The sequence below is a fragment of the Emydura macquarii genome, unplaced genomic scaffold (genome assembly GCF_026122565.2).
Source record: "Emydura macquarii macquarii isolate MOO-44397 ecotype Brisbane River unplaced genomic scaffold, CSIRO-AGI_Emac_v2 contig_1253, whole genome shotgun sequence".
In the NCBI taxonomy this organism is placed as follows: Eukaryota; Metazoa; Chordata; order Testudines; family Chelidae; genus Emydura; species Emydura macquarii.
In genome coordinates, this window is record NW_027131390.1 from 71,175,259 (window position 1) to 71,202,759 (window position 27,501).

General features: G+C 39.5%; 1 protein-coding gene across 1 annotated transcript in view; it reads left to right on the forward strand.

Annotated features, from left to right (window-relative positions):
- The first annotated feature begins 1,269 nt into the window (after nucleotides 1-1,269).
- Nucleotides 1,270-27,501, forward strand: part of PDE11A (phosphodiesterase 11A) — a 191,312-nt gene continuing 165,080 nt past the window's right edge. The window contains exon 1 of the mRNA XM_067549179.1: nucleotides 1,270-2,637. Within this exon, the coding sequence (XP_067405280.1) occupies nucleotides 1,840-2,637 (798 nt within the window). The 5' untranslated portion in view covers nucleotides 1,270-1,839. The remainder of the gene's footprint in view (nucleotides 2,638-27,501) is intronic.

Consider the following 27,501-nt stretch of genomic DNA (forward strand, 5'->3'; position numbering starts at 1 on the left):
ATTCTGAGAACCTGCTTTAACAGTCTCCATTTGCCTGCAGCAGGAGGAGGGGGCGGAGGGTAAATCAGATTTCCCTGCCCCCCTCCACACACTCATCTGCACGTGTCTCCATATTTGGCGTGTATCTTTATAGCCGCACAGAATTCAAGTCTTCCTGCTGGAGGGGGCTGCTCAGTGGGGATTAGTTATCTGGTAGTGTTTGAAGTCTCTCTCTCTCATTTGATTAAGGATTTGGCTGTCTGCGTGTTTTTAGTGAAAATCTCATTCATTCATGAATTTTTGAAGTCGCCTTCATTCAGCCTGGTTATGGGATGAAAGAAAGCTTTATTCACGTGTTAGGATCCATGACTATGTTTTCAGTCACTTATGCACAGGCATCGATTTAACAAGTAAATGTGCTTCTCCACGTGTGCGTAAAAATAGCCCTCGTCTGTCTGTCTGTCTCGGTGGATGTGGTCGGCTTTCCGTCTCGCAGCTGCTGCTGCTGCAGAAGGAGGCACACGAGTCGCATGTGTTATTTGCTGCTTCTACATCCTTAGCAGACCCGCACATTCCCATAGAAAGGTGACCACGTGCGCCTCCTTGGGTCTCCCTCGGGGAGAAAGACCACAGCAAAGCGCTCCCCACAGAAGTACTCACGTCACGTCCTCCCATTCTTCATTCGCTGGCTGTGTTTGCAGAAAAGCAATAAAGAAAATACCGTTAACGATGAACAATGCACTCTGGGCGTGGACAATTCAGTTAATTCAACAGAGTGAAAGCCTCATATTCTGCAGGCGCAATCAAGTCAAATACTTGAAGGCTTCTTTGAAGGAAAATGTATGTTCATTTATTTTTAAACGAACACAAGCATCATTTTAACAATTTATAGAAAAACAATACTTCTATCTCACAATATTTACACCTCCCAATATTCCCACACACATTCACACTCACAAGTCACATATACCCACAAATCTTTCTCGAACACAAACATTGCTCACAAATCTCTCTCACACGCACTGCATTTTTTTTAATGAAAAAAGGACTGAATGCCTTGAGCTCTTTCTTTGAACTACTAACAAAATGCCCTTTGCTGTAGCTCCCCAAAGTATTGATGTTCATGATCCACGGGGTGGACAAGGGGGGGGGGACGGACACACTGCATAATCAGATCTCAGTCCCTCTGCACTGCACACTCCTGGGAGTACCGATGCTACTGCCTCCAGGAAAACAGGATGCTGCTGACTCTCTCCCTGCTATCGCCACTTGCTCTTCCTCCCTCCCTCCTAAACTCACGCGTTCTTCCCTCCCTTCCCACTCCCTTCCTCAGTGGTCTGCCGGCTGCTCCTGCGTAGCCCAGCCACTTGCAGCAGCAGCTTTTTCGCACAAGGGTTTGCAAAAGCGCTTCCACCCAGTTCAGGGCATCTCCATCCTGGTGGGAAGCCGCGGCAGCACCTTTGCCTGAGGAAGTGGAGGGAGCAAGAGGACCTGGCCCAAGGGCCAGCCGAGGGAGCGGACAGAGGAGGACCACAAGAGCCAGGGGCCAGGTGGAGGAGCAGGAGGCGATAAAAGAGGAAGCGGCGGGCCAGGACCGGGAGGGTAGAAAGTCAGACGGACGTTGTTCCCTCGCTTCTGGGCAGCAGCGTCCCCACCTCTCCGAGGGAGGCCCCCCGCCGCCTCCCTACGGCCAGGGGGGGCTGGGCCCCTTTCTGGTGCCACGTGGTGCTCTCCTCCTCTCCCTCCAGCCGGCCATGGTGTAGCAAGGACGTAGACAGTTCGAGGCAGTTTCGGGACGAGCGGTCCCAAGTTGGGAGCGGAGGCTTTGGGAGGCGGCGCTGGAGCTGGAGCCCGGGGACCATGTCAGCTGCGCCGGCTGCCAGCCTGGACTTCGCTGCGGTGGAAAGTTTCCTGGACCGGCACCCGGAGCTGGTGGAGAAGTGGCTGAAGAGGAGGAACTCGCTCGCCGCAGCGCCTCCCCCCGGCAGCGCCGCCGGAGGCCCACCCAGCCTCGGGCCTGGCGCCAGCAGCTGGGGCGGCAGCAGCAGCAACCCCGGGGAGGTCAGCGCGGCGGGCGGGCTGCAGCGAAGGGCCTCCCAGAAGGAGCTGAGGCAGAGCTTCGCCAGGTCCAAGGCCTTCCATGTCAACCTGACCTACGACGAGCACGTGCACGCCCGAGCCCAGGAGCCTCTCAGCAGCATGCGGAGAAGGGCCCTGCTGAGGAAAGCCAGCTCCTTGCCCCCCACCACGGCGCACATCCTCAGCGCCCTGCTGGAGTCCCGGGTCAGCCTGCCCCAGTACCCGCCCACCGCCCTGGACTACAAGCGACACCTCAAGGAGCACAACGAGCGCCAGTTCTTCCTGGAACTGGTCAAGGACATCTCCAACGACCTGGACCTCACCAGCCTCAGCTACAAGATCCTGGTCTTCGTCTGCCTCATGGTGGAGGCCGACCGCAGTTCGCTCTTCCTGGTGGAGGGAGCCGCTGCGGGCAAGAAGAGCCTGGTGTCCAAGTTCTTCGATGTGCACGCGGGCACCCCGCTCCTGCCCTGCTGCAGCACTGAGAACTCCAACGAGGTGCAGGTGCCCTGGGGCAAGGGTATCATCGGCCACGTGGCAGAGCACGGGGAGACGGTCAACATCCCCGACGCTTATCAGGTAGGACTGGGCCCAGCCTCAGGCCTTGGAAGTTTCTGAGCAGAGGAACTCACATGCGGGCCACCCTGGGGACTCAGGGCCCAGCTGCCTGCCTGGCCCGTGCCCCTCAGCTTATGGGGAGCTGGGTGAGGCTTCCTTGGGTCTGGAGCACTGTGACTTTCCAAAGGGGGAACAGGGCAGAGCAACCACACTGCCCTTTGCTGCTACCCTACGCATAGGCTGTGTGTGCCGGAGGAGAGGGGAACCTGGAAAGAATGGTTGAAAAAATTGGTAGGATTAAGCCTGACACTTGATAGAAATCGCATCCAGCATACTGAGCTCTCAATCAAATTGATAGGTAGTGAGAAGTCAGGATTTTGGGCTCTGCCAGGCCCTGGTTAGGGCAAGACACTTAACCACACTGGACTTTAGCTTACTCACCTCTTGAGATACTCCTCTGTTTCCTCCTCTTTGGTTGGGACAGTCACCTTGCAGTCAAACACTATAACAGATCATTACAGCACAATGTGAGATTGTATCAGTGTTATGATACAATGTTGTGCTGTGATGATGACTTGTGGGCTCCTGAAACTGATTTTTGGGAACCATGAATCCTTTTCATAGGCATTGCTTGCAAGATGTGAGATTGCTCAAGTAAAATTAGAACAGACCCACAAAATCCAGAATGGCTGACAAGGCTAGTTTAACTGGCTGTAAAATGAGGACTGATATATTTTTATACTTCATATCACAGGGTTGTTTTAAGACTTGATTCACTTTGTAAGGTTCTTTGAAATCCTCTGATGAAAGGTGCTAGAAAAGTGCAAATCATTATTATCACCCTTATTCTCGATCACTGGCTGAGTTAATCTTCCTTTCCTGACTAGTACTAAATCAATCTAAAGATAAAATATTTCCAAAAAGCATGTATTTCTCTGGCCCAGCCTGTATTTCCAAACCTAGTTTTGGGAACAAGGAAATAACCCCCATCTCTCTTTACAAGGACTTTCTCCACCACATCAGATTATTCACTTTAAACTTTGAAGGATTACATTTAAATCTTGGAGAGCTATATAGGGTTGAGAAGTATATGTCTTCATAGCAGGGATTTAAATATTTGTCTCCTTGATGATAAACATTTGTTCAATGTCTAATGTTGTCCTAGAATAATAAAAAGCAAGCAAACAGACAAACACTTATTCCTGAACCATGCAGGGAGAATACTAGAAATTAGAATAGAGTGTTTTTTAAAATTCATCCTGACTGGCCTGCATTTTTGAGTTTTGAGTGAAACTATATATTATTCATCTAGTACCCAGAAGTGAGATAGGCACGTTAGAGGCATAATAGGTTGAGACCATAATAGGTTGAGGTCTCTGCCCCACAGAATTTATAAACTAAAGAGATAGGACACAGATTAGGAGAAAGGGATATAACACACAAAGCAAAGTAACTGAGGCCAAATTTTGGCACACACCTGATAAATTCTAATATTTTTCTTCTTTTCCGTTCCCATTATTTGCTCCCTTTTCCCCTCTGTTTCTGATCCAGCCCACCACTCTAAAACATCACCCATTACTCCCCACCTCGTCTCCCTACCTTCTTTCCCAGTCATTGACAGTGAGCTGAATATGAGATGGTTGCAATACAAAGAGATTTAAGCAAGAAGTAGCCAGTCAGGAGATTCACTCAGTAGTTCTAAGTGTCTATATCATCTGAAGGGACTGAAGTTTGTCAGGGTCAGGCCTCTCACTATATCTTCTGTCCTCTTTTGGCTTTATGGAGTCTGGACAGCTCCAAGTGCTTTCCTTACAAGAGATGAGGTGATCACCAGTGTGGCATGGAGTTTTCTAGAGGTGAGGGATTGGAGCATTTCAGTCTTACTTGCCCTTTGAAAGAGCTCAATTTAACAGATTTATTTTGTTCATGGCAGAAAATGGAGAAAAATAATCAAGGCATTTTCTATTAATTGGTCAATCAATATTCACTTTACATTCTGTTTCTTATGGCTGGATTCTGTTCATTGTAGTCAGACTAATAGTTTATAATTAATACACTTCTCTATGTGCTTAAACCCATAAGTATATACTTAATGGGGAAGGGGGTGGAATCTTGGGCCCTGTTCTCTATTTACAATACTTAGATCAAGATTACTCTGTTTCAATTTCAGCCACTTCAATGGAATTATTTCTGATGAGCTTCTGCATCAGAAGCTTCAGTCTCTGGTTTCCTTGTGGGTTTTGAATTGAGGATCTGGCTTCTCTTGATTAACCAGTGTGGTTCTGAGTTAGTGCAATTTATCTTCTTGTACCTGGCAGGTATGTGACCATTACATATTATTAAAACAGAAGGAAACATAGTCTATTCAGTACTGGCAAGAATAAAGAGCCCTAAAGAGGCTCAGATATGTGTGCACAGACAAATGACAAATGTTCCCTTTTAGATCATTGCTACTGCTTTCAGATCATTGTTAGTGCTCACAATACACTACTTTAAAAATTAATAAAAATGTGATATGATTAGTCAGTGTTAAAGACAATGCAGGTGTGTTTGATCAGCTGTGAAGTGAAAAAGCATCATCAGGGAGCGAGCTTTGTCAGGCTGACAGATGGAGGAAAAAGGGATGACATAGTAGCATTCTTTTGTATATTAGAGAATGACCACAGTGAAGTTAAAGGCTCAGGTGTTCACAATATTGAGAGATTAGCTAAACAAACACCTTTAATTTAATTTAAAGAGTGTGTTTCAGAACATAATCAAGCATGTTAAAGAGACAAAGCTATTCCCCTAATATCATTCAACTGGTTTACAGAAAAATCATCTTAAAATATTAACAAGATTTGGAAGGTTTATCATTCAATGTTTCAACCATCTTTTACTTCCTCTGGGCCTGATCAAACTCCAATTGAAATCACTGGAAGTCTTTCCATTAGCTTCAGTGAAACTTGGATTGGGCCCTTGTTACAAACAGTGTATTTTCAGCTTCCACTGAGTCACAGGGAGTTAAGAGTGCTTATCATGTAAGATTGGGCCCTAATACTTCAGGACCCAGTCCTGCATTTTGTGTGTGCAGATAGGTCCCCTGTGCCCATATAGAGCTCTATTGGTTTTAATAATTTGTTATGGCATATATGGTGTTTTCAAAGAGCATAATATTTGTTACAAAATGCTTTTTCCTGAAGTGGAACAGTCATGAAATCAAATAATAGCTTGAGGCCTTAGTAGTGAATCTGGTGGCCATTAGGTTATTGGGCTGGATCTTGCAATCCCTTACTCATGCAAGCAATCCCATTGAAGTCAATACTTACATATGAAAGGGTTTGCAAGATGAGCAGAATTAATTTTAAATTTGAGGAGTGAATAGTAATACATTTTTATTAATATTAAATAAATACTTGGCTCTTATTCTCCAAGGTAACTTGATTTATGAAGTTTGAGTCATTAAACAAACATTTCAGAGGCCAGCAGAAAATAGCAACAGTCAGTGTTTGTAAGTAGGAAACTCCTGCTGATGAATGTCATATACCTTATATTCTAGATGTTGCCTGTTTAGTTCTATTATTTTATTTTATTTCTTCTTTACATTTCCTCTTAAGATAAAAGGCATTTTAATTAAGGTGAAATATCACATATTTCAGCTTAAAGTAAACCTTTAGAAATGCACAACAGCACAAAAATGGAATACATTATACATTTTATGCTAAGTCATTTATAAAGAAAAACTATTGTTAGAAAGCTTGTGCTAGTGAAAGTTTTAAATTTGGATGAAGAGCAGATACTAATGGAAATACATCCTTTGTTTCGTTTTAAGAGTCCAGTCTTGCAACTGTTATTAATAAATAATCCATTTGATTTGCGAACAGGAAGTTGTCAGATTTAGTTTTAAAAAATGCATGTACAGTGGCCATTGACATATAGGGCTGCTCCCATCAATAAGACTAAGCAGGACTACTTTAGTAATGCCACTCACTATATGTGTATTTTTTTGAGACTTACTCCAACTGAAACAAAAAGTAGATGGCATAATTTTTTTGAACATCGCTGATTCTCAATGGAAAAATCTTCATTCTAAAATTGCAGTGTCTCTTAAATGAGAATATTTTAAGAGACAAATTAATATTAATAAGATTAGGACCCACTCCTGCAGGGTGTTGAACTCCTGCAATTTGTTGTTTTCATTGAAAGTTGAGGGGGCTCACCACTTTGCTTGACATGCTCAGAACCTTGCTTTATATGGATATAACTATGTCCACTGTGTGTGTGTGTGTGTGAATGTAGGTAAGTCCTCAGCCTCTGTTCTCCCTACAACTGAGTACAGGGAAAGCTGCAGCTTTCAGGTTATCCCACTCCAGTTTCCTCAACAGGGTCTAAGAGCAACAACAGGGAAGTCTTGAGCTGTACTTCTAATGTGAAAAACAAGCAGGGGAAAAAATGTAAGGGGAAAAAAAAGCTGTAAGGCCATCTTAGTACATCATAAAGGTGCAGTATTTGTGCTCAGCTGCTAGAGAATGGGTGCATTATAAATATATAGACAGCAAGGCATACAGAATTCATCTTTAATCATTTGTAAAAATATTTCACTTAGCTTAAAGTTATTGATTTTTCAAGACATTAGTCCTTTTTCCTCAGAAAACTTTTTTTTTATTTTTTTTTTACTGTTTTTGGTCTTTAGTTATGAATTGTTTCAATCTTATTCCAACTTTCGTATGCCAGCAATCACCGAGCAACATTTTAAGTAATATTATAGTCACAAGACACATTAAATTATATTTGAGATAATGTTATTTGTTTAGCTGTACAAAACTGAGACATTAATTTGATGGCATCCCAAATCCTTTCCCAGATCAATGAAAACAAAGCTTGCTCAAGTAGAGCAGTAAGTGTAGTCTTAAACTGCTAAAAATGACATTCTGCCAATTGCCAATGGCAAATTAAAAACCCAGGAAAAGGGTACTATTATGATCTTGTATTAAAATCATAATTATGAAAAGCAGTTTAAGAGAAAGTAGGACGTAAGTTTTTAATAAGGTGAGGAAAAAGAAATGAGCTATTAGAAGAGAAAAATATCCTTTCACTTGTAAGCTGGTGGGATGTGATAGAAATAAAACAGGAATCAAATTGTTTTTCAGCAGAAGTAATACTTTATAATAGTACATAAGAACAAGTTACCAGAGCAAAAACAAGCAAAAACACAAAGCCTTGCTTGCTTTCCATGATGCAAAATTCCTGAAAATTTAACAAATCCAAATATCTCCAGCATGGGGTTCAGCAAAGTCCTAACTCTCCTCTCAGTGGCACCCGAGCAGCCATACTTACAGACCATCTCCTTTGCACCTATGCAAGGCAAGGGAGAAGGAAACAAGAGGTAAGCCCTGGTGCCTACTGGGAATGTACTATTGCTCTGTGTGCCGTCACAGTTCTCTATCTTTCTGAGACTATACAGTTCCTGATCATGTAAATTCCTGATAATAGATTAGATGGATTATTGCTCTTGGCTGGATTTTCTCTTATTATCATACAATAATATTACAAAGGCTTCCACTCATTTGTGTAAACCTTTTAGGCTAGGAGTTTCCTTGTGTGAAAGGCATTTTAGATAATAGAAGGGCATGAGCAGATAGGAACTGCAATTTTTTGTGCAAGGTAACCATTAGCATTAGGTATCAATATTAATACTATATCTCTCTCAATTTCACAGAGTTGATAAGTGATTGTTAAGTGATTGTCAGCACAGAGCCTGAGAGGTGCAGTTCAATGTAAGGGAACATTTGAAGAATTGTTTTATTCAGCATCTCTTTAAAAGTAGATATCAGCTTGTAGCATTGTATTCATTCCAGTACTAGCCAGTAATACTCCCCTTCCAAAGGTAGAGTTATAGGTATTTTGTCACAGAAACATGACAAACAAGATAGACAATCTAAGAAAAAAATACCAAATACAGCAGAAATGAATTCAGATAGTTTAGCACATTAAACATGAATAGAAGAGACAACAGGAAATGGAGAAGAGAATTAAAACAATTAAAGCAATATATATTACTTTAATGTGCACAAGCACATTACATTTTCATCTTAAAATATAAGTTAATTTAAAGTTAAGGTTGAGTGTATGAAGCAGTAACTTCATGTTAACAAACATTTATGGATGTTGTAATTATCCCCAAACCAAATGTTACAAACCCAGGAATTTCAAAGTTAAGGTTATAATACTTGAACATGTTAATATAAGGAAATGCACAGTTAAAGCACCTGAGCAACCTTAACTCTGCCCTATAGTGATGCCATATCATTACCATATGATTCTGATTACAGCATTTTAGTTTTTAATCTCATCTGGTACCTAAACTGATTTTGAAAGACACATTAAGCATTTTTCATGTGTTTGTTTGGGGGCCTTGCATTTCCATATCTAATTTTAGAGATCTTAAGCAACAACTCCAGCTGCAACAAATGGAAACTGGAGGTGCTTATAATCTTTGCATAATCAGGCATATCTAATTTTTTTCTGTTCTTCATTTTCCTTGTTCTTATTATGCTGCAGAATTGTTTCAGTTCATTTCTTAGTGTGTCTATTATGTGTATATCTAAAATATACATATGCATACACAAAAACAAAAGTGAGAAATGGAAGATAAGATGAGTAAAGAAGTAGCAAGCAAGAATTAAAATGAAAATTGAAGTAGTTTAGAAACATATAAATATTAAATTCCAATTCCTTTAACATAAATTAGCATAAAGTCAAGAAAGAGGAACTTTGAGGAGAAGCCAGCGCTTGATAAGTCAACACAACAGTACAGGAAAGTTCTGGAAGAAGAAAGGTAATGTGGGATAAAAGCACCTTCTGCAAGGTGCTAGCTGCTCTCAGTTAAAAGAACAGAGCTGAGATGCATATGTAACATTCACACACACTGTTAGGTGAGGGCGCTCAGAGGTTCACAGTCAGTACTTAACACCTTATAGATACATTAGAAACTCATTTATCTGAATGGCTTTTATCTGGAACTCCCCATTAGCCAGACATGTTTTAGATCTCACACGTGCATTATTTGCAATAAAAATTCCCTCATTTGTCCACATAAATTATTTAGTTTTCCATTCTATTTAGATAAATTGATATCTACTGTATATTTATTGCTTAGTTAAAGCTCTTTTTCAGAGAACATTATCCTTTATAACATGATTAGTCTGTCCCACAGAAAGACAGCCTTAAAGATTATACTGAACATAGGTTATCACTTTCTTAGAAAAACAGGAACACTATTTAAAAATTATGACATTCATAAAATCCCATAGAGTATATTGGAGTATGGGAATAGTTTCTACATAATGCAGTTAAATTATACCTTTGGTTTAAGTACAGCAGTGACCCTAGAGCAAGGGCCTAATCCAACAGTTCTCACTCAAGATGAATTTCCATTTCAAGAACAAGGACTCAATAAGGACTGTAAGATTGTCCAGAATGATTCTGATATCACATCAAGTTTATCTGCTCTTTAAAGTTTTATTGGCTTTCAATTTTCCATGGCAAATGAGTAGTTCATTTTACCTGTTCACAGTTGCATGCTATTATGTATATATTTTCCCCTGAGAAAATCACCAGTTTAATGTAATTTATTTGCATATATGATAACCATATATACAAATTAACTCATCAGCTTTATTTCTCTTTTATAAACACTGTTATATTATAAGCATTTCAAATTAATGGTCAGATGTAGCTCCTTATATAGTGGGAGCTGGATCATGCCTTAACACAGTACTCAACTTAATCCTAATTTTACAATATACAGCAACATACTGAGCAATATCCTTTCTTATTAGGAAATATTTTAAGAGACTTTACTGAAGGGGACAGGAGTCAAGGACCCAGATCCTGCAAACATTTAACCCCATGTGTAACTTTCAGTAGTCCTGTTGATCTTATTGGGACTACCGAAACACATAAAGTTACCACATGCATAAGTGTTTGCATGATCTAGGCCTAAATCTGTAGGCAAATTCCATTGAAGTCAGTGGAAGTTTGTTACTTACCTCACTGGAAGATACAACAGGCCCAAAGCCATCCAGTATTTTTGTATACAGTGAACATGTACCTTTAAGAGAGTGACTTTAGGAGTTTGATTGCTAAAGGAGAATGGAATGCGGTTGGATCAAATGGGTTCCCTGAGTGGATCCTGATATGGAAAGGGAGGTTGTATATGGAAAAGTTTGAGAACCACTGTGCTAGACCAAATAGTAATGGAACTGATCCATCAATGTTTAGTATGACAAGAACTTGGGTTTGTAAAAACTGGTTACCTGACAAAACAGATTTCTTTAATAAAACTATGAGTTGTAACAAGGAGCTCACAGAAGCTGTCACACATGGTCAAACCACAGATTCATCTAATTTGGTATGCTATCTTTGTTGGGATCATCAATACCTTTTGCTTCTGAGGAAGGAAAAACATTGCATAATGCATCTAGCTAATAATGTGCTATAAAAAAGTTCTTCCTGAACCCTGCTGTTGATTAGCTCAGGCTCTGAAGCATGGGATGTAATTATGCATGTTGTTAGCTTAAAATTCATGTCTTCAACATTTTTAAATGGTCATGAAGCTATCTACTCCGTTTTTAATTCAGCTATAGTATTCCACCATGAATTTTTGCCAGTGAGTCGGGTAGCTTATTTTGCTAAGTCAGACATTATTATACAAGAAAACAATGCATATATATAATGGATATACAGCAAACCAGTAAATGAGATAGGGTTCAGAATTCACATGCAAAAAATTCCCAGTATATACCCAAAAATAGCTTATGTATTGCATTGAAACAGTATGCTATTAGGAATGATATGCATTATATGTAAACAGCAGTATTTTTGTTCTTTCTGCTGAAAGCTTATTGAAACCTAAATATCTGAAATTGAACAATTTGTCTCCCTAGGCCCAAACGTGATACTTATTTCATTTTTTCCCCAGCTAAAGGAGTAAAAGTATACTAGAAAACACAAGGGCACATGAGAAAGGTGGGGCACAGCATGGTAGGTCAGGTCTTGAGGACTATCTCTCCTACCTTTGCTGACTAGACTCCTTCCTCTCCCATTGTGACTATGTAATTTCTTTGTCAGCTATATAATCCAACTGTGATTTTCTAAGAAGCCTAAGAGAATTAGGTGCCCAACTCCTATTGTAGTTCAAATGGGAGTGTCGTTTGTTTCCCTTGAAAATCTCTGCCTAGTTGTGTACATAATGTTATGAAAGTGTATGTTTTAGTTGTCTTTATTATGATAAATGTTTTAATCTGTTTTGAAAACATTTGTCAGTGCGCCAAATTCTGTCTGATGCCAGGGCAGCTTTGTGTAGGTCTCCTTAGGTTCAATGAAGCCAATCAATCCAACCATGTGAAGATTCTCCTGATTTAAGGAAATCCTTGTGTGACATAGGTCAATGATCCCAGGAAAACACAGGGCTTTCCATCATAGGTGGCTTATTAGATAATGAATAGTGGCTTCAGCTGCTTTTTCACAAAGCTCTTTGAGAAGAAGATAGCTTTTTTACTAGTTAGTAAAGTTAGGTTGACATCCAGAAAGAGAAATTAGTTAAATCTAGTTACTCTGTTGTGGATCTGGAGATTTAAAAACAAAACAAAAAACAACCAATGGAAGTTGGTGATATAACTGAGATCAGTCTGGCTCTATAAGCCAGATCCTTAGATGTTGTAAATCAGTGTATATCAATTTATACTACCTGAATATCTAGTCCTGAATCTGTAATAGTCTGAACTGTGTGCAAGATTCTATCCCGTAGTTTATTGGGAAAAATAGTTCTAATGGTATTTTCTGCTTCAGCAGTCTTGATTTTCCTTTTGGAAGGAGGTCTTATTGTGAGGCATTGTAGGGGATGATGTTTCATCTTTTTTAAAATCATTAATGATCTGGTAAAGGAGCTTGTGTGTACATTACCATTAACAGATAATACTAAAATTGGAAGTGCTCCAAATAGAAGGGTAGATAATGAACTATTAAGGAAGTAGATTTATACCAGTGTAAATCAGAGCAAAATTTGGCCGTAGCAAGTTAGAAATGTAAGAAAGATAAAAATGAGACAAGACAATATGCTCATGTTTTATGTAACATTATCTTGATAGTTATTGAATACATGAGTAGTTGCACTGTCCTGTAAGTAATAGTGACCGTTTACTCAAAAATGAACATTTTTATGATAAAAACCTCATTCTGCACATGTAACGTTTGAAATTTGTGGTATTGGAGAGTTGTGTGGACTAGTACCCACTGCCTTGTCCCTCCCTATTCAATTACAGTTGTTGGTGGGCTTTATCTGGTTTTTCATTTTTGAGAAATATAGCTATCTTTAGGTAGAAGAAATTCTATGGTAAGTGAATTGAATGCACGTTTTCTTTGGGGCTGTGAAGTTTGAGGTACTCAAGAACTGGGCTGGCCAGTTCCTCTGTCTTTTTTCCTTATATTTGCGGGTTAGGAGATTTCTTTGTGGATGGTAAGCATGGCTGCAATATTCTTTAGATGGCGTATTTTTAGAGATTGTGCCATTTTTGAATTATTTGTGTAATGCAGATTTGTTTCTTTTCTTTGAGGCTGTTTATCCATTTCTATTGGGGGGGGGAAGTAATCAGTGTTTGTTTTTTATTTATGCATAATTTGATTTGTGCAACATTTGATGGTCCAGAGAAGAACTGTAGAGTCTCTAGAACAGCTCTGATGCATTTAGTTAGGGTATCTCTACATTAGAAATGTAAGTTGACCTAGCCACCACAGTAATTACTTTTGTGTTACATTTTTGTTTTATCTGTATTTAATTTCCTTGAATGTTATGTTTTGAGCTTTTTCTGGATCGTTTACTGTCTTTAGATTGTTTTCGTTTCTCATGGAGATTATTTTGTTCAATTTTATAAGAAGCATGATTAGGTGATTTAATAGATCTTTTCCATCTTTAATTTCTATAAGTATCAAGGCTATTGCAGCAAAGGTTCCTGTATAAGCAATCATAGCTACCTACCTTTAATCATCTTGATATACCAATGATGTTTTGCAGTGCAGTAATCAATGGCTTTAACCATGCTATTGGTCTCTCTCACCCTTTCACTATCTTTCTATCAGAGAATCTGCATTAGTTAACTTAGAGAAATACTCCATTCTGGTTTGTAATTTCAAAATAGCATGTTGGAAGTCATTTTGCTTTGAGTTTTTATTCCAGCAGCCTGAGTACTAGTGGCTGTAGTTGCCCTTGTGGAATATTTGAGCCACTCTTCTTGAGAAGAAGCCTGTTAACTTTAGTTCTGCTATAATGGCCTTGCAACAACTAGCTTTCTTCTGTTTTGTGGAATAAGAAAACTCTCATCTCAAACTGTAAATTTGAGTAGGAGTTTTTTGTGCTCACTTGCTTTTCTACTCAGCCTGTTCCCATAAATTTAACACATTAAAATGTGCCTTTACACTTTAGCCTCTTTTACAGAAAGCCTGTAGATTAGTATTAACATTGAATAGCTGGGAATATTCAGGCAATGGGTTTATTGTGTATTATATTATGGGACTGTAGGTTGACCTGCTTTGAAATTATATTCGGGGCTAAATCCTATTGATCCTACTTATAAACAGAGAGTGTGATTTGGCACTTTGGTGTTCAATAACTGCATGTAGAAACCACTAGTAACTACTCCAGAATGAGCATTTTTGGGCTAGAGATCTGTTCAGTAAATACTTTAGTTTTGTTTGTTAGATTATTGATGACAGTAAGAGGTAATATATATTGTAGGTCAATCTTATTTTGAGACAAAATAATTGCTAAAATGGTTACCAAATGTTCTTGGCAAAGAAAGCTGGCTTAATAACTTATGTCATTGAGAGAGTATAAGTTGAACTTTGTCAGAATTCAAATCTTAAAATATTCCCAGTCAGCTGGAGGTGACAGAATAGCCATTCTTTCAACTCCCCCCTTTCCTTCTTTTACAGTCACTTTATTCACTTTTGTTATATGCTGTCTTGTTATTAGCTTTGTCATGACTAAAATCTGTACCTTTTATTTCCTCAATAAATCCCCCTATGTTTTCTTTATTTAAAAAATACTTAATCCTTACTTGTCAAACAATATGAATTGTATATTCATTTGAGATCAACATTCAAATACAATTGGCAAGGCTTTGCCCAGAAAGCCAAGTATGATATCACTTCTGTCAGACTCACCCTGCTGCTACAAATATCTGCAAGAAAAAATTATGCAGTTTTAAATTAGATAAAGTCAGAGCAAAACTGTTATTTTGGTCTGACTGTTGTTTCATAGGAATTTTAGAAAGCTTGTGTATCATCTGTTGGATCACTAGGACCTCATGAAAAAATTTTTTGGGGGCTGGGGGAAGGAATATTTAATTGAAAATGCCAAGTAGATGTGTGAGTTCCTGTAAACGTTTATAAGAGTTCAGTCTTTTTAGTGACTTCACTTCTTCTCAGTGGACATCACTGTACCTATCCTTGCTTACAGACAGCCCCCCAACCTGAAGCAAATACTCACGAGCAACCGTACACCATACAACAAGAACACTAACCCAGGAACCTGTCCCTGCAACAAACCCCGTTGCCAACTCTGCCCACCCATCGACTCTAGTGACACCATCACAAGTCCTAACAACATCAGCCAAACCATAAGGAGCTCATTCATCTGCACATCTACTGATGTAATATATGCCATCATGTGCCAGCAATGCCCCTCTGCCATGTACATTGGCCAAACCAGACTGTCACTACGCAAAAGAAAGAAAAAATGGTAACATCCATAAACCAGTAGGAGAGCACTTCAGTTTCCTAGGACAGGGGTGGCCAACCCGCGGCTCGCGAGCTGCATGCGGCTCTTTGGTCATACAAATGTGGCTCGCTGCTCTTTGCATGTGGCTCTTTGCTCTTTGTTCTTTAGGGCTCTTTGCTCTTTGAAATTGACAAGCTTTTGGGTGGAGGGTAAGAGAGGAGGAGAGACTGACAAGTGAAATTGACATGCTGCAGCTGAAACAGAAAAGGTAAAGTGGCTCTTTGCGGCTCTTTGTCTCTGACTGGTTGGCCACCCCTGTCCTAGAACCTGTAGCTGACTTGAAAGTTGCCATACTTCTACAAAAAACCTTCAAAAACAGACTTCAGGGAGAAACTGCAGAGCTGGAACTCATATGCAAACTTGACACAATCAAACTGGGTCTGAATAGGGACTTGGAATGGCTCTCTCATTGCAAGAAGTAATTGTCACTGTTCACACATTCTCACCTCCTAATCAATGGTTGTGAATAGGCCTCATCTACTTTAACTGAATTGACTCTCTTTACACCTACCTTACATTGTTGTTTCTAACCCCTGGATGTATATATATACCGCCTATCTGATTTCTATTTCATGCATCTGATGAAGTGGGTTGCAGCCCACGAAAGCTTATGCCTGCAGAAATGTTAGTCTTTAAAGTCCTACAGGACTCTCGTTGTTTTTGCCATATTTTATTGCTTCCTCTAAATGAAAACAGTTTGTTTTCCAGAGTAATTGGTCATAGGATTATTTAAAAATAGATTATATATGAAGAAATTGCCAGCTTGTTCTGCTACTGAAATCAATAGAAACCAGAGACAGTAGTATTGGATGTTAGCTGATTATTTTCTTATTTTCTACTAAAAATAAAACTGGTTAGTATAAGTGTATGGCGTAAGGTCATGGTTCTTGATAAGCATCATATTCTCAACTTTGCTAAATTGATCAGCTTTTTTTTTATAGTTGTCATTTAAATTCCTCACAGCTCCCATGACTGATTCTGCAAGCCGATTTTTATGTATGCAAGGGTCAGTCTGTCCAGGTGGGTCCATTTCCAAGATCTGAACTCAATCAAGGCCATACTCAGGTAATCTAGGGCCCTAGACAAACTAGGACATGGGGTCCTCTGTGGCCTTGTCCCACCTTTGGAGTAGTGGTAGCAGGGGCCCTCCCTCCACTCCACACAAAGCAGTGGCAGGACCCTCCTTTCCATTAGGAGCAAGCCAAAGGATGGGCAGTTGCATGGGATCACCCCAGTTAAGGGTATTTCTGGAAGGGTGGTCTCATTATCAATGTTATCTTTACAATCATGAGGGCTGGACACTTAGAATCTCACTGTTTTTAATGAAAACTGATATAAACACTTGATTCCAGGAGCTGGGGCCCTTGGCACACGCATTAAGTGTCTGTACCTTGATCTGGCTCTGTATATGGTAAAATACATCTGCCTATATATGTTTTATAGTCCCAGTAAGTATGACTAGATAGGCAGAGAGGACTTTGTCTGCAGTGCAATTGCTCCAGCTGCTAAAATACTGACACTTGGATTGATGGATCAAGTCTATTCAGGTTTGTGTCTTTCCCTGATTGACCATCACATTTTACAGGACAATATTTTCTGAAAGAGGAATTTACAGTCAATAAAAACAATTTCAGACAAGAGAAGGTTTGTCCTCCACATTGACTGTTCCTGATATATGTATTATATTTTTGTTGGCAGTCGTGAAATTCCAACTTGAATGGGTCTCCGGCATCTGAAATTCTAACTGCATAGTGCCAAAGGAATTAAAACAGAGACGTCTTTTTGGCATAATTTATATTAGTAAACCAATGGTAGATTGCACATCATAATGTCTGCATTTTTATTAAATGAAAATGCAGTCAATACAATTAATTTGTCAAAAAGAAAAGATGTTTCACATCTAGTTACTCTCTAATTTTTGACAGGGTTTTTGGTTAAAATTGATAGAATCCGAAAGCAAAAATTTGAGATTATTATTCCTTATATTCTGGTAGCATCTAAAGACCCCAGTCTAGATTAGGGCGCCAAAGCATTCTTCCAATATTTAGGAAGACAGTCCTTATCCCAAGTGCTTGCTGTCTAATTAGATATGATGCAATAGGTGATGCAACTAACAGAGGGAAAGACATGGGGACAGAAGGATGTGAATATAATTAAGAGCTGAATAACTATGTGATCTCTCATGTGAATATCTTGTGGTTCAGCAATATAAATACCAGCTGAAAAATAATTTTGTTTACTTGAATCTATCTTTTTTCTTCCTTTTTCCCTAGCAGCCCATTGAAACCAAATTTCTTATCTGCCTTTTCACCCCATTATTTCAGAAGCTAAAGTTCAATTTCTTCAGGCATAAGCTTTCGTGGGTTGTAATCCACTTCATCAGATGTAAGGAATAGAAATCAGATAGGGGGTATATATATACATCCAAGGGTAAGGAACAACAATGGGAAGGTAGGTATAAGCAAAGTCCATTCAGTCAGAATCTATACCTACCTTCCCATTGTTGTTCCTTACCCTTGGATGTATATATATACCTCCTATCTGATTTCTATTCCTTACATCTGAAGAAGTGGGTTACAGCCCACGAAAGCTTATGCCTGCAGAAATTAAATTTGTTAGTCTTTAAAATGCTACAGGACTCTCGTTTTTGCGATAAATAAACTAGGGAGCGCACAATTGACCCAAACGAAGAGAGAGGAAAAAAAGTCTCCTAGTCAGACCAGTTTCCTATCTCTATGTGCACTGCACACCAGGGCAGATGAACACCACAACTATGATGGCAGAAGTTGGATTAAACAGAGTGGAACTTGCACCTAGAAATTTCCTCAGTCATTATAAGTCAATTTGGTGGGCTGGTGATTGACCTTTTTGCATCTGGAAATAGCAGTAAAGTGTCCTGTCACTGTGGCCTCTCCACGTGTCAGGCCCTGGGATGCAAAGTGATGGATGGTCTCTTGCATAGCCGGGGAAGGTCTTTGCTACTTCCCATTTTTTCCACTGCTCCTCAGGACCATGCAAAGGATAGAGCAAGAGCAGCAGTGATACTTTTTATGCCTTTCTTGCTGAAGAGGCTGTGGTTCTTAGGCCTGATTAACCTGGCACTGAACCTGAAAGTTTCCTTTCTTGGAGTACTAAGGTCTGTAGATCCAGCCTACTCTGCAGACAAACAGATCACCCAGAATAGAGATGGAAATAGATAGACAAAGATTTGTGTTTACTTCATTAAGGGAATTTTCCCATACTCCGCAGCAGAAGAAATTGTGCTTTTTCTTCAAAGTATTGTTAATACACCCCGTAATTTAGGAAAATAGAATGGAATTATCTTGGTAATTGAATCTGTCTCAGTGGGAGGGAACTTCAGGAAGAGGGGCATTTGCCTGCTGCTAAGTGACTAACAGGTTTGATTCTGCCCCCAAACTGGAAGCAGATTGAAGTACTCCTTTTAACGGACCTGTAGACTTTATTACTCAAAGAAAGGAAATTTTGAGGTAAACCCATATAATTTCTTAATGTTTGCTTCATTCATATGTTTGTCTTGCAGCTGTCCAGGTCTTTTCCTTAAGCCTACTCCTATACACAAAAGCTCTCCCTATTCTGGCCTGTCAAGCTGCCACCCAGTTTTAATTCATATCCTTCCCTAAAGCTCGTTTCGTTCATGATGCCCAGAAGATGCGAATGAACAATAATATTAATAGCCATATAAAGATTTCCAGTTATTCCATCATATTCCACCTTGTTTACTATTCTGCTTTAGACAAAGATCCATGGAGCAGGGACTGTGTATGTTTTGTCTCTTCAATAATGCAAAGCATATTAGTATTTCAACAATAATAATTAATTCTGGATAATAATTGAGATGTAATAGAGAAATAGTTGCACTAGCCTGATGAAATAATATCTTTGTGGTATTTCATTTTCAGAACTGGTAAAGCCTACTCTGTGATAATTGCACTGCATTCCACTTTATTACATGACTTAAGGCAGAAGACGACCCTGTTTATAGGAATGATCCTGCGTAGTGCAGAGTGCCTCTTACTAGGAGAGTGAGGGCCCTCAGCTCCTATTGAAGTCATTGTGAGGGTGCTCAGCAGTTTGCAGGATGCTCTCAACACCATGCAGGACTGGGACCTTGATGCCATTATTAAAAGTCGTTTATCTTATTTTTTGGCTCTGTTAAGGAAATTGTCAGACAAGAAACTCAAGGGAATCTCATTGCTTTATCAACGATTACAGTTTAGTAACCCACCCTTTCTAGAAACAAAGGACGGTTAGTACACTCCTGAGGCACAAATAAAGTCCAAGGAAGAAGAACTACTCCTAATTAAGTTACAGCATTAAAACAAACAAATTAACGCCAGATACATTGATTGCGACAGATCACAGTGATTTAGAAACACAAGGTATGATCAGTATTATGATCCCTGTTTTGAAGGATAAAAATGCCTGAAGGAGCATTAAAACAGCTCAATATGTGTCTAACTCATTAAGCTGGTTGAAGAAAATAATGTCTTGTGATCTAACACTCATGTTACTCTTCTGAGATAACTACAATGTTCTGTTTCTGTAAGCACTACAGAAATAACATACTAACTGTCACATGCAACAGGAAAGCATGATTTAAAGAAGACATTTTCCCAATAAGTAGTGAGATTTATGTTTACACCTATAAATATATTTTTTTAAAAATCCTTGTATCAAAACTCCCATTTAGAGCTAAATCCACAATGCAACTAATTTATACTAATTTCTAAGAATGATTGGTCAGTGTCACCTTTTAATATATCTATGGACCAGTGGATTCTCCAGCCCCAGCAAGATTGACAGATGATCACTAAATTATTTGGGTTCCAGGTAATCTCCTATTACAAGTATCACCAACTCATTGCCTGGTGGGCCAGCATGACTGGACTACTGTAGAAATGGTAAGGAAGGAAGGACACGAGAATGTAGGAATACTTATAAATGGGGTATATTGGTATTCCATTTATCAGCAGCAGCACCTAGTCTTTCATTCCATTTCCCCATAAATTCTCCTACCTCGCAGGCAAGGCCAAAATTTCCTAGGCCCCAGACTGTGCCAGTTCTCCCCAGTTTCAGTGCCTCTTCCTCCTCCCAAGATTATTCCCTCTCCCCACAACAATCCTCAAACTTCACTGTCTTCTTGGATGTTGCCTGTCTTACTCCCTCTTCTGGAATGAGCTGGGTCAGGTTTATATAGATACCAGACCCCCTCCTACTCCTTGCAGCCTCTGAAACCACTGGTTAATTAGAATCAGCTGCTTGGGATTTTTTTCTCATCACATATGACAATTCATACTGTCACAATATCATTAAAGGTGTTTTGTGGATTTCCTCTTCAGCATCACAATCAAATGTCTAGACAATTTTACTTTAAATCATAAAAATTAAATACGGTACAAACTAAGTTAAATATTGTTCACTGCACCAGCGAAAGCAAAAATACATGCCAACTTGTATTTCTGGAGCTATATTAATTTCAATACATGCATCCATCACATTCAGGTTAGTCTTTCATTGTTGAGCATAGGAAGCCAGGGTGCAGTCAAAGTTTTCAATCACAAACAGATCACTTCCCAGTTATAAATATACCTATCGACTAGTTTCCTGAAAGTCCTGCTTTTTCTTGGTAATTCAATATCAGTGACAACGGGCCCATTTGTTTTGGGAATATCGTGTAACCAACACTCAGGGCTTCCTCCAATAGGAATACTCATTTAAATGTCCACTTAAAAATAACTCCAAGGTTTCCAGCACTGATTTTGGTCAGTCTTTATTTAAAGTCTTCCTCTGCTAAACTGCTAATTTTGCTTTCAGTTGTTTCATTGTATTTATATAAAATAGGTCGCAAGAATCTTTTATCATGGGAGGTGTTAGTTAACCTAAATACTGGGCTTCGCTGTCAGCTCCCCTTATATGTTCTGATAACATTTGTGTAAATTTCATTATAAATGTTTCCATTAATTGTGAGACATAGTCAGTGCATCTTTGAAAGATTTTTCTGATCACATGTACAGTAATAGTCATTCAGTGGCTACTAGCCACACATCCAAAGACAGAAAAGCCTAAAAATCAAAGTGAAAATCCAGACAGTGTAGCCATTGTAGGAGGCCTTCTTTTAATGATGCACTGAGGGAGACACATCTTCATTTAGTTACTGTACCAATATACAGAGAGAATGTGTCTATATATGGTGAGGAGGCTCATGGAATGGTGAGAACCCATGCTTGGTTTAAGGTTTCGCAATACTAACAGTTGTCCATAGGAAATTTAATGCAGAAACAAAAGCCACCCTCCTATTTTTACATTTACTACATTGTAGTTTGTTTGTAGAATTTTTTTCTCCTGTTTGCCTGCCATTTTGAGTTCAGCCACACAGCATGTATCAGCTAGCTGCTCTGCACAGCGAGCAAGTCATTTTTAATCAGGAACTATGTATGGCTCATGCAGCTAACATGGGAGAAGAGTTGCCAACAGGGATGGATGCTAATCCTGTTAGAGTATGTGAGAACTGAAATGGATCCGAGGGGAAAGAGCTGCTTGTACTGTGCCAGTACAGTCCCCTAATGAAGATTGGCAAGAAATGGGGGACGGACGGCACTTCTGCCCTCCTGTGAGGCTGCATCCACCTATTTTAACAATACTAATGGTGCCATCCATTACAACTGGAAGACTCTTCCCCTGTGTTTCAGCCTGTAAAATCAGCACCCATTAATATCCATTCCCAACCGGCGTTGACAATGGACTCTAGTGACAGAGTTCAATACTCCACCCAAATCTGTCATTTAATCTGACAGGATGGCTTGGGAATGGTCATCTCTGAAGCAATAACAGGGATGTGCTGCCCATATTTTAACATTAGGCTCCCACAAAAATGACCTTTGCTCCTCCCCCCTCTAAATTCTGGTAAGTATGATAAAGAAAAGAGGCAACATTGCTGGCAAAGGTGGTGCATTTTGCTGGAAATCTTTATAACCTATTCCTGAAAAATATCTTGAGTGTATTGATGAGATAGCAGTGTTCAGTTTGTTTAATTAGATGTGGGCAGTGGGAGTAGGACCGTGCAGTGATATTGGGGTGTGAAGGAGGACATCCTCAGAATTTTTCTTTTAACTTCCTGCCATTTGGTGCAATCTGGTTTATTCAAAAGGCAAAATACTTGCTTTGAGAAATACTTTTATGAACTCCAGCATTGTCAACTCTGTTAGGGATGATTTAGTTGTAGATAGGTAGAAAAACAGTGAGCTTCATCAGAAGTAAGAAAATATCAACCTTCCCTTCAGCTTGGGGTCTGAATTTTAACTAGAGTCCCCGGGGAGCTCCTGAGAGCACCCTTCTAGAAGGATATCCTGATTAGAAATAAATCTCCAGTCAGAACCTACCTCAGTGTATAGATTAAATTAGAGACTGCTGATGATTGATTCAGCTATAGACTGATCCAGCCAAGAAAGAAAGAGCTCATGTTTTACAATTTTTAGACCATGGTATGGACATGTGGCAAAGTTCCCTGAAAACTTTCAGGAACAATAGCAGTATTTGGGAAAATTGTAGATTTAGATGAAGTGAAGAATATCAAGCCAACAGGAAAGAACAAGATTTTAAGTCAGTGTAAATTGTTAAATTCACTTTAGACCTGAAGATGCTCAAGTGGGGAACTGAAGGTGCTGCAGGATTTAATGTATTGCATTTTTAAAATTTTGTTTTCTGTCCATCAGATTATCATTTCTGATAATAAATATGTCAATTCCAATTTCTTAAATTCTTCCATCTGTGAAAACTCAATTTTTCATCAAGGTATGGTAGCACTGAGGGCACAACTTTAGTTTTGTTCGAAAAAGGTTAAATTTATGTCCCTGGCCTAAAATCCGAATAATCAGGTTTTATGCGGATGAAGTATACAATGGTTGGACGTGGAGGTGGACATTGCAACTACACCACTTTCTGCAATCGCCTGTGCAGGACAAACACAGATTCCGTAGCCACAGAATTCAAGGAGCGCCTATGTACCTGGTGTGGCTGCCTGGCCACAGCTCCCCGTGCTCAGCCGTACTTTAAGGCATAAGTTGATGTGGAGGGCCTTGTGTGGATCTATCAGGGGAGGTAGCAGAGGTTTGAGGGGGCCATCCCCTCTGTAGCACCTAGGGTAAGAGTCGAAGGCACATAGTAGCACAAATCCAAAGTGCCACCCTCTCTCTGGCCGCAGCAATGCTTAGTGGCAAGTGTATGTAACCCGAGCCTATCCTACTCCAACAGGTTCTGACCCAGGGCCCTATGAAACCAATTACCCCAATGCAGGGTTCAGGTCTTCATGTCCCCAAACACATGCCCTGAGTCGCTTCCTGCCCTTAGGCCTACTTTGGGCTTCTCCTCTGCTGGCAGTGGCTTCGTGTCTCTCTCAGTCCCTGTGGTCAACTGGTTCCCCTCGGTGTAGTCAGGATACTCAGTCTTGGAAGTCCGGAGTCTCGGCAGCTTCTTCGCAGGAGCCTGCAGTGCACATCCAGTCTCCTCCTCAGCCAGCTCAGACTGAGCTGAGCTGCTTCCTTTTATATCCTCCCTCTGCTCACGAGGGGGATTAGCTGTGGCCTCTTGGGCCCACAACAGTCTATATAAACCCCCGCGTTGCCAGTGCAGGGATGATACACCTCGTCACAGGGTTTTCTGTACCTGCATGAATTTTCTCCAGCTTGAATTTAGTTTTTTCCCTAAACAAAAGGAATTACACTACTCATTTGTAAGTACTAAAGATAATGTAGCATATTGTCTTTTAGGACCAACATTTTACATGAGTATGATTATCAGTGAATTCATCTTTTTTTCACATGAGACCAGAAATATTTTTAAATGTATTAGAGAATTCATATTTAGAGCTTTCTTCTTATTCCTGATATAGGGCCAAAATGTATTCAACACATTACAGACGAGTCAGAAGTCAAGGCCCCTGCTCTGCAGACAGGGCCCAAGCATAATTTTTTCAGGCCCAGTACAAATTTGTAACATGGGCCCCCTCCCACACACATCACAATCCCTCATCCCATACATACAATCTCATGAGTCATGAAAAAAGTTTGAATTCTGAAATTACTGTTTCATATTCTACATTTCTGAAAAATGCCCCTCCTCCCCCCTTTGCTATTTTTGTTTAACATAACACCCAGCCTGAGAGTCCTACAGGTTTGCTGATTATTTTGTAACTTTTTGGTCATTATAAAGGTATTATATCCTGTCAGTGTCTTGATTTTTTTATTCTAGTGGACCAATGTGACTGCAAACATTTTATAATTAGGCCAATTAACTTTAAAGCTTTATTTTTGTGGTCTTTTTCATTGCAAAACCATGAATTAGCCGCCCCCCCCCCCCCAAAGTCAATTTGTCTACTGAGTGTGAACTTGCAAGAGAAGATAGCTAGGTGGCTTAACTGTTCTTTTCGGGCCGCAAGCTTTGTGGCTTTTCAGGCCACAAGTCTGGATCTTTGAAAAGACAAGAATCAGAGAGTGTAGCACTACTCTTTCCTGCTTCTTGTAAATCTTCTTAATGTGGTGGTGCTAATGGTGATACTACCTGACACTCTTCAAGCATTAGATGGGAGTCACATGACATGATGCATGTTATGGCAGCTTTTTGTTGTCATCAATTGCCAGTGCCACAGACACAGTTTCTATATTGAAATCATTTTCATCTTGATTTTGTTCATCTGCTTCCCTAGTTAGAATATTGCCTGACTGCAGAAAGGCCTTGTTTGATTTGAAAAACGGGAGGATAGATTGGTGTCCTTTAGCTTCTTTTAGTTCCTTTTCTTTTACCTCCTTACATTTCTGGCTGCCTGATTTGTATTTATAGACACCACCAGACATGGCAGTATGGGGTGTGTGTGTGACTGTGACTGAATTAGACACTTAACTCACATATATTTCGAGCCTGCAAATCCTACCAGAAGCAGCAGCAGCACTGGCTCCCACTGTCCTATGGTGCTTTGCTTTGCCCCTCCCACCAGCTGTCTCTCCCTCCTGCCTATGCACAAGGAATTCAAGAACTGGTAGGTCTTGATCTTGATATGATAGACCATGTCACAGAGAGGAGCACAAATTTCTCTGTCTCTAAGTCTTAAACTACAAGTCCTAGTTTAACTGCACAAACACACACTCGCTATTCTAGAGAAGGGCCTGGACTGGGCCAGGAGGCCCAGCAACTCATTGTTCAGAATGTTGCTTGAGACTGCTCTAACACTGCTTCTGATTGGCTCCAGCAAATCTCACAAGATCTGGACAATAGATACATAGATATAGGGAAATAAGTTTCTATAAATATCCTCAGGCATGATCTACAATTTAGCTTCAATTTTTTCCTCATGGTAATGGGGCTTGCAGCCTGAGCCGTGCCCCCCAGGGCCTCCAGGCCCTTGTAAACTGTACCCTTTTTTCCGCCCATGTGGGGGCTCTGTCTGCAGAATTTACAGTCTGAATATATACATTGAATTCCAGATGGAAAAATCTAAATATGTTTAAATCTCTGCTTTCCAGAAAGATTTGATATTGTATTAGAGTCCTATAATCCCACTATGAATATTAGATCTCATGTAACATGCCAAAACTTCCTTAATAAACCAAACCTAATGTGAAAACACAAAGAGGATTTGGTCAAAACCAGCAATTTCCATCTTTGGGAAAGAAAAAGCTTGCATAGGCTATTAGTAAAGTACCCCACATAGTCCAGCATGCATACATTGCCCAGCACTATTAATTAGATCTCTTATCTTCATCAGATAACTTCTTCAGAAAAAATGGTCTGTACAGTGATTAAATTATTTCGTAATAAAGATTAAACTGTAGTTGGTTTACATACCCTTTTAATATCCTCTTCCTAATTATATTTGATTCACACTTCTAATTACATCCCTGTAATGAGGCCCTGTGGCTATGCACTTTGTGTTTGTTAATTTCTTTTATGTATCTATACTCATCACTGGAGTATCTGAATGCCTCTTGGAGATAGTATTCACCATTCTGACCTCACTTGGAATGGGAACGAAACAATGCATGGGTGCTTCCTTGTAGAAAAACAAAATCAAATTGTTAGCTGTAAAAACAGTTCTAGTTTCTATTGAATTATTTCACATTTCAATCTTGAAAGTTGTCATCTTCTAGTGATTTGAAGGGACAAGTATTACCATATGTTTAGCTCTCATTTACATCCATCTTTAATGAGGATTAGTGGACATGCTATCTTAGATTTAAAAATTAATAGTACAAAAATACTTACAAATATTTTGTCATAGATGAAATCTTAGCATTTTGATTTTGGTATATTGTTTAGTATGCTGTCTCCAATTCTGTGTTACTTGGATTTAAAAATAAGTCACACCTTGATTTCTATTATCCTATTGGGAGAAGTCCCTTATGTTTACAATGTAGATTCAGATAAGCATTAAATACACCATCCAAATTTCTCAGAGAAAGTACATGTTTTTATATGATTTCCTATGGGAATTTTAAATGTACTTTTATTGTTAATGTTATTCAGTTTATGATCTGGAAATTATATACAAACATTCAATAACAGACGTTCATGAAATCCTAGGGTATAAAAACTAAGTGACAGTGTATAGATGAGAGTGTGACTTAATAATACTAAAAATGCATTCTCCACATCCATTTTAATATATATAAATACCTGGTCTATATAATGTAAGATAGAATGCCTGGTATAAAGTGTATATAAAGTATAAAATTATATACTATATAAAGTAAAAATAAACAAAATGGCAAGAAATTAAGTTTGCAAATTGCTTCAATAAGTAATCACTACTTGCCATGTAACGCTTAGGGATGCATTTTCATTGTGAAGATTCAGTCACACTGCTCCCATTAACGTTAATGAGAGTTGTGCTGTGAAATCCCTGCACACTATACTGAAAACATACCCATGGGAACTCTACAAATTGAAGTAAAAATTAAAGCCAGTTAATGGATACTATATTTTAAGAACATTCAGGTTAACGGTATTTGCCCCTACATTTTTAATGTGCTGCAGTGGGATTTAGTTGGACATTAATT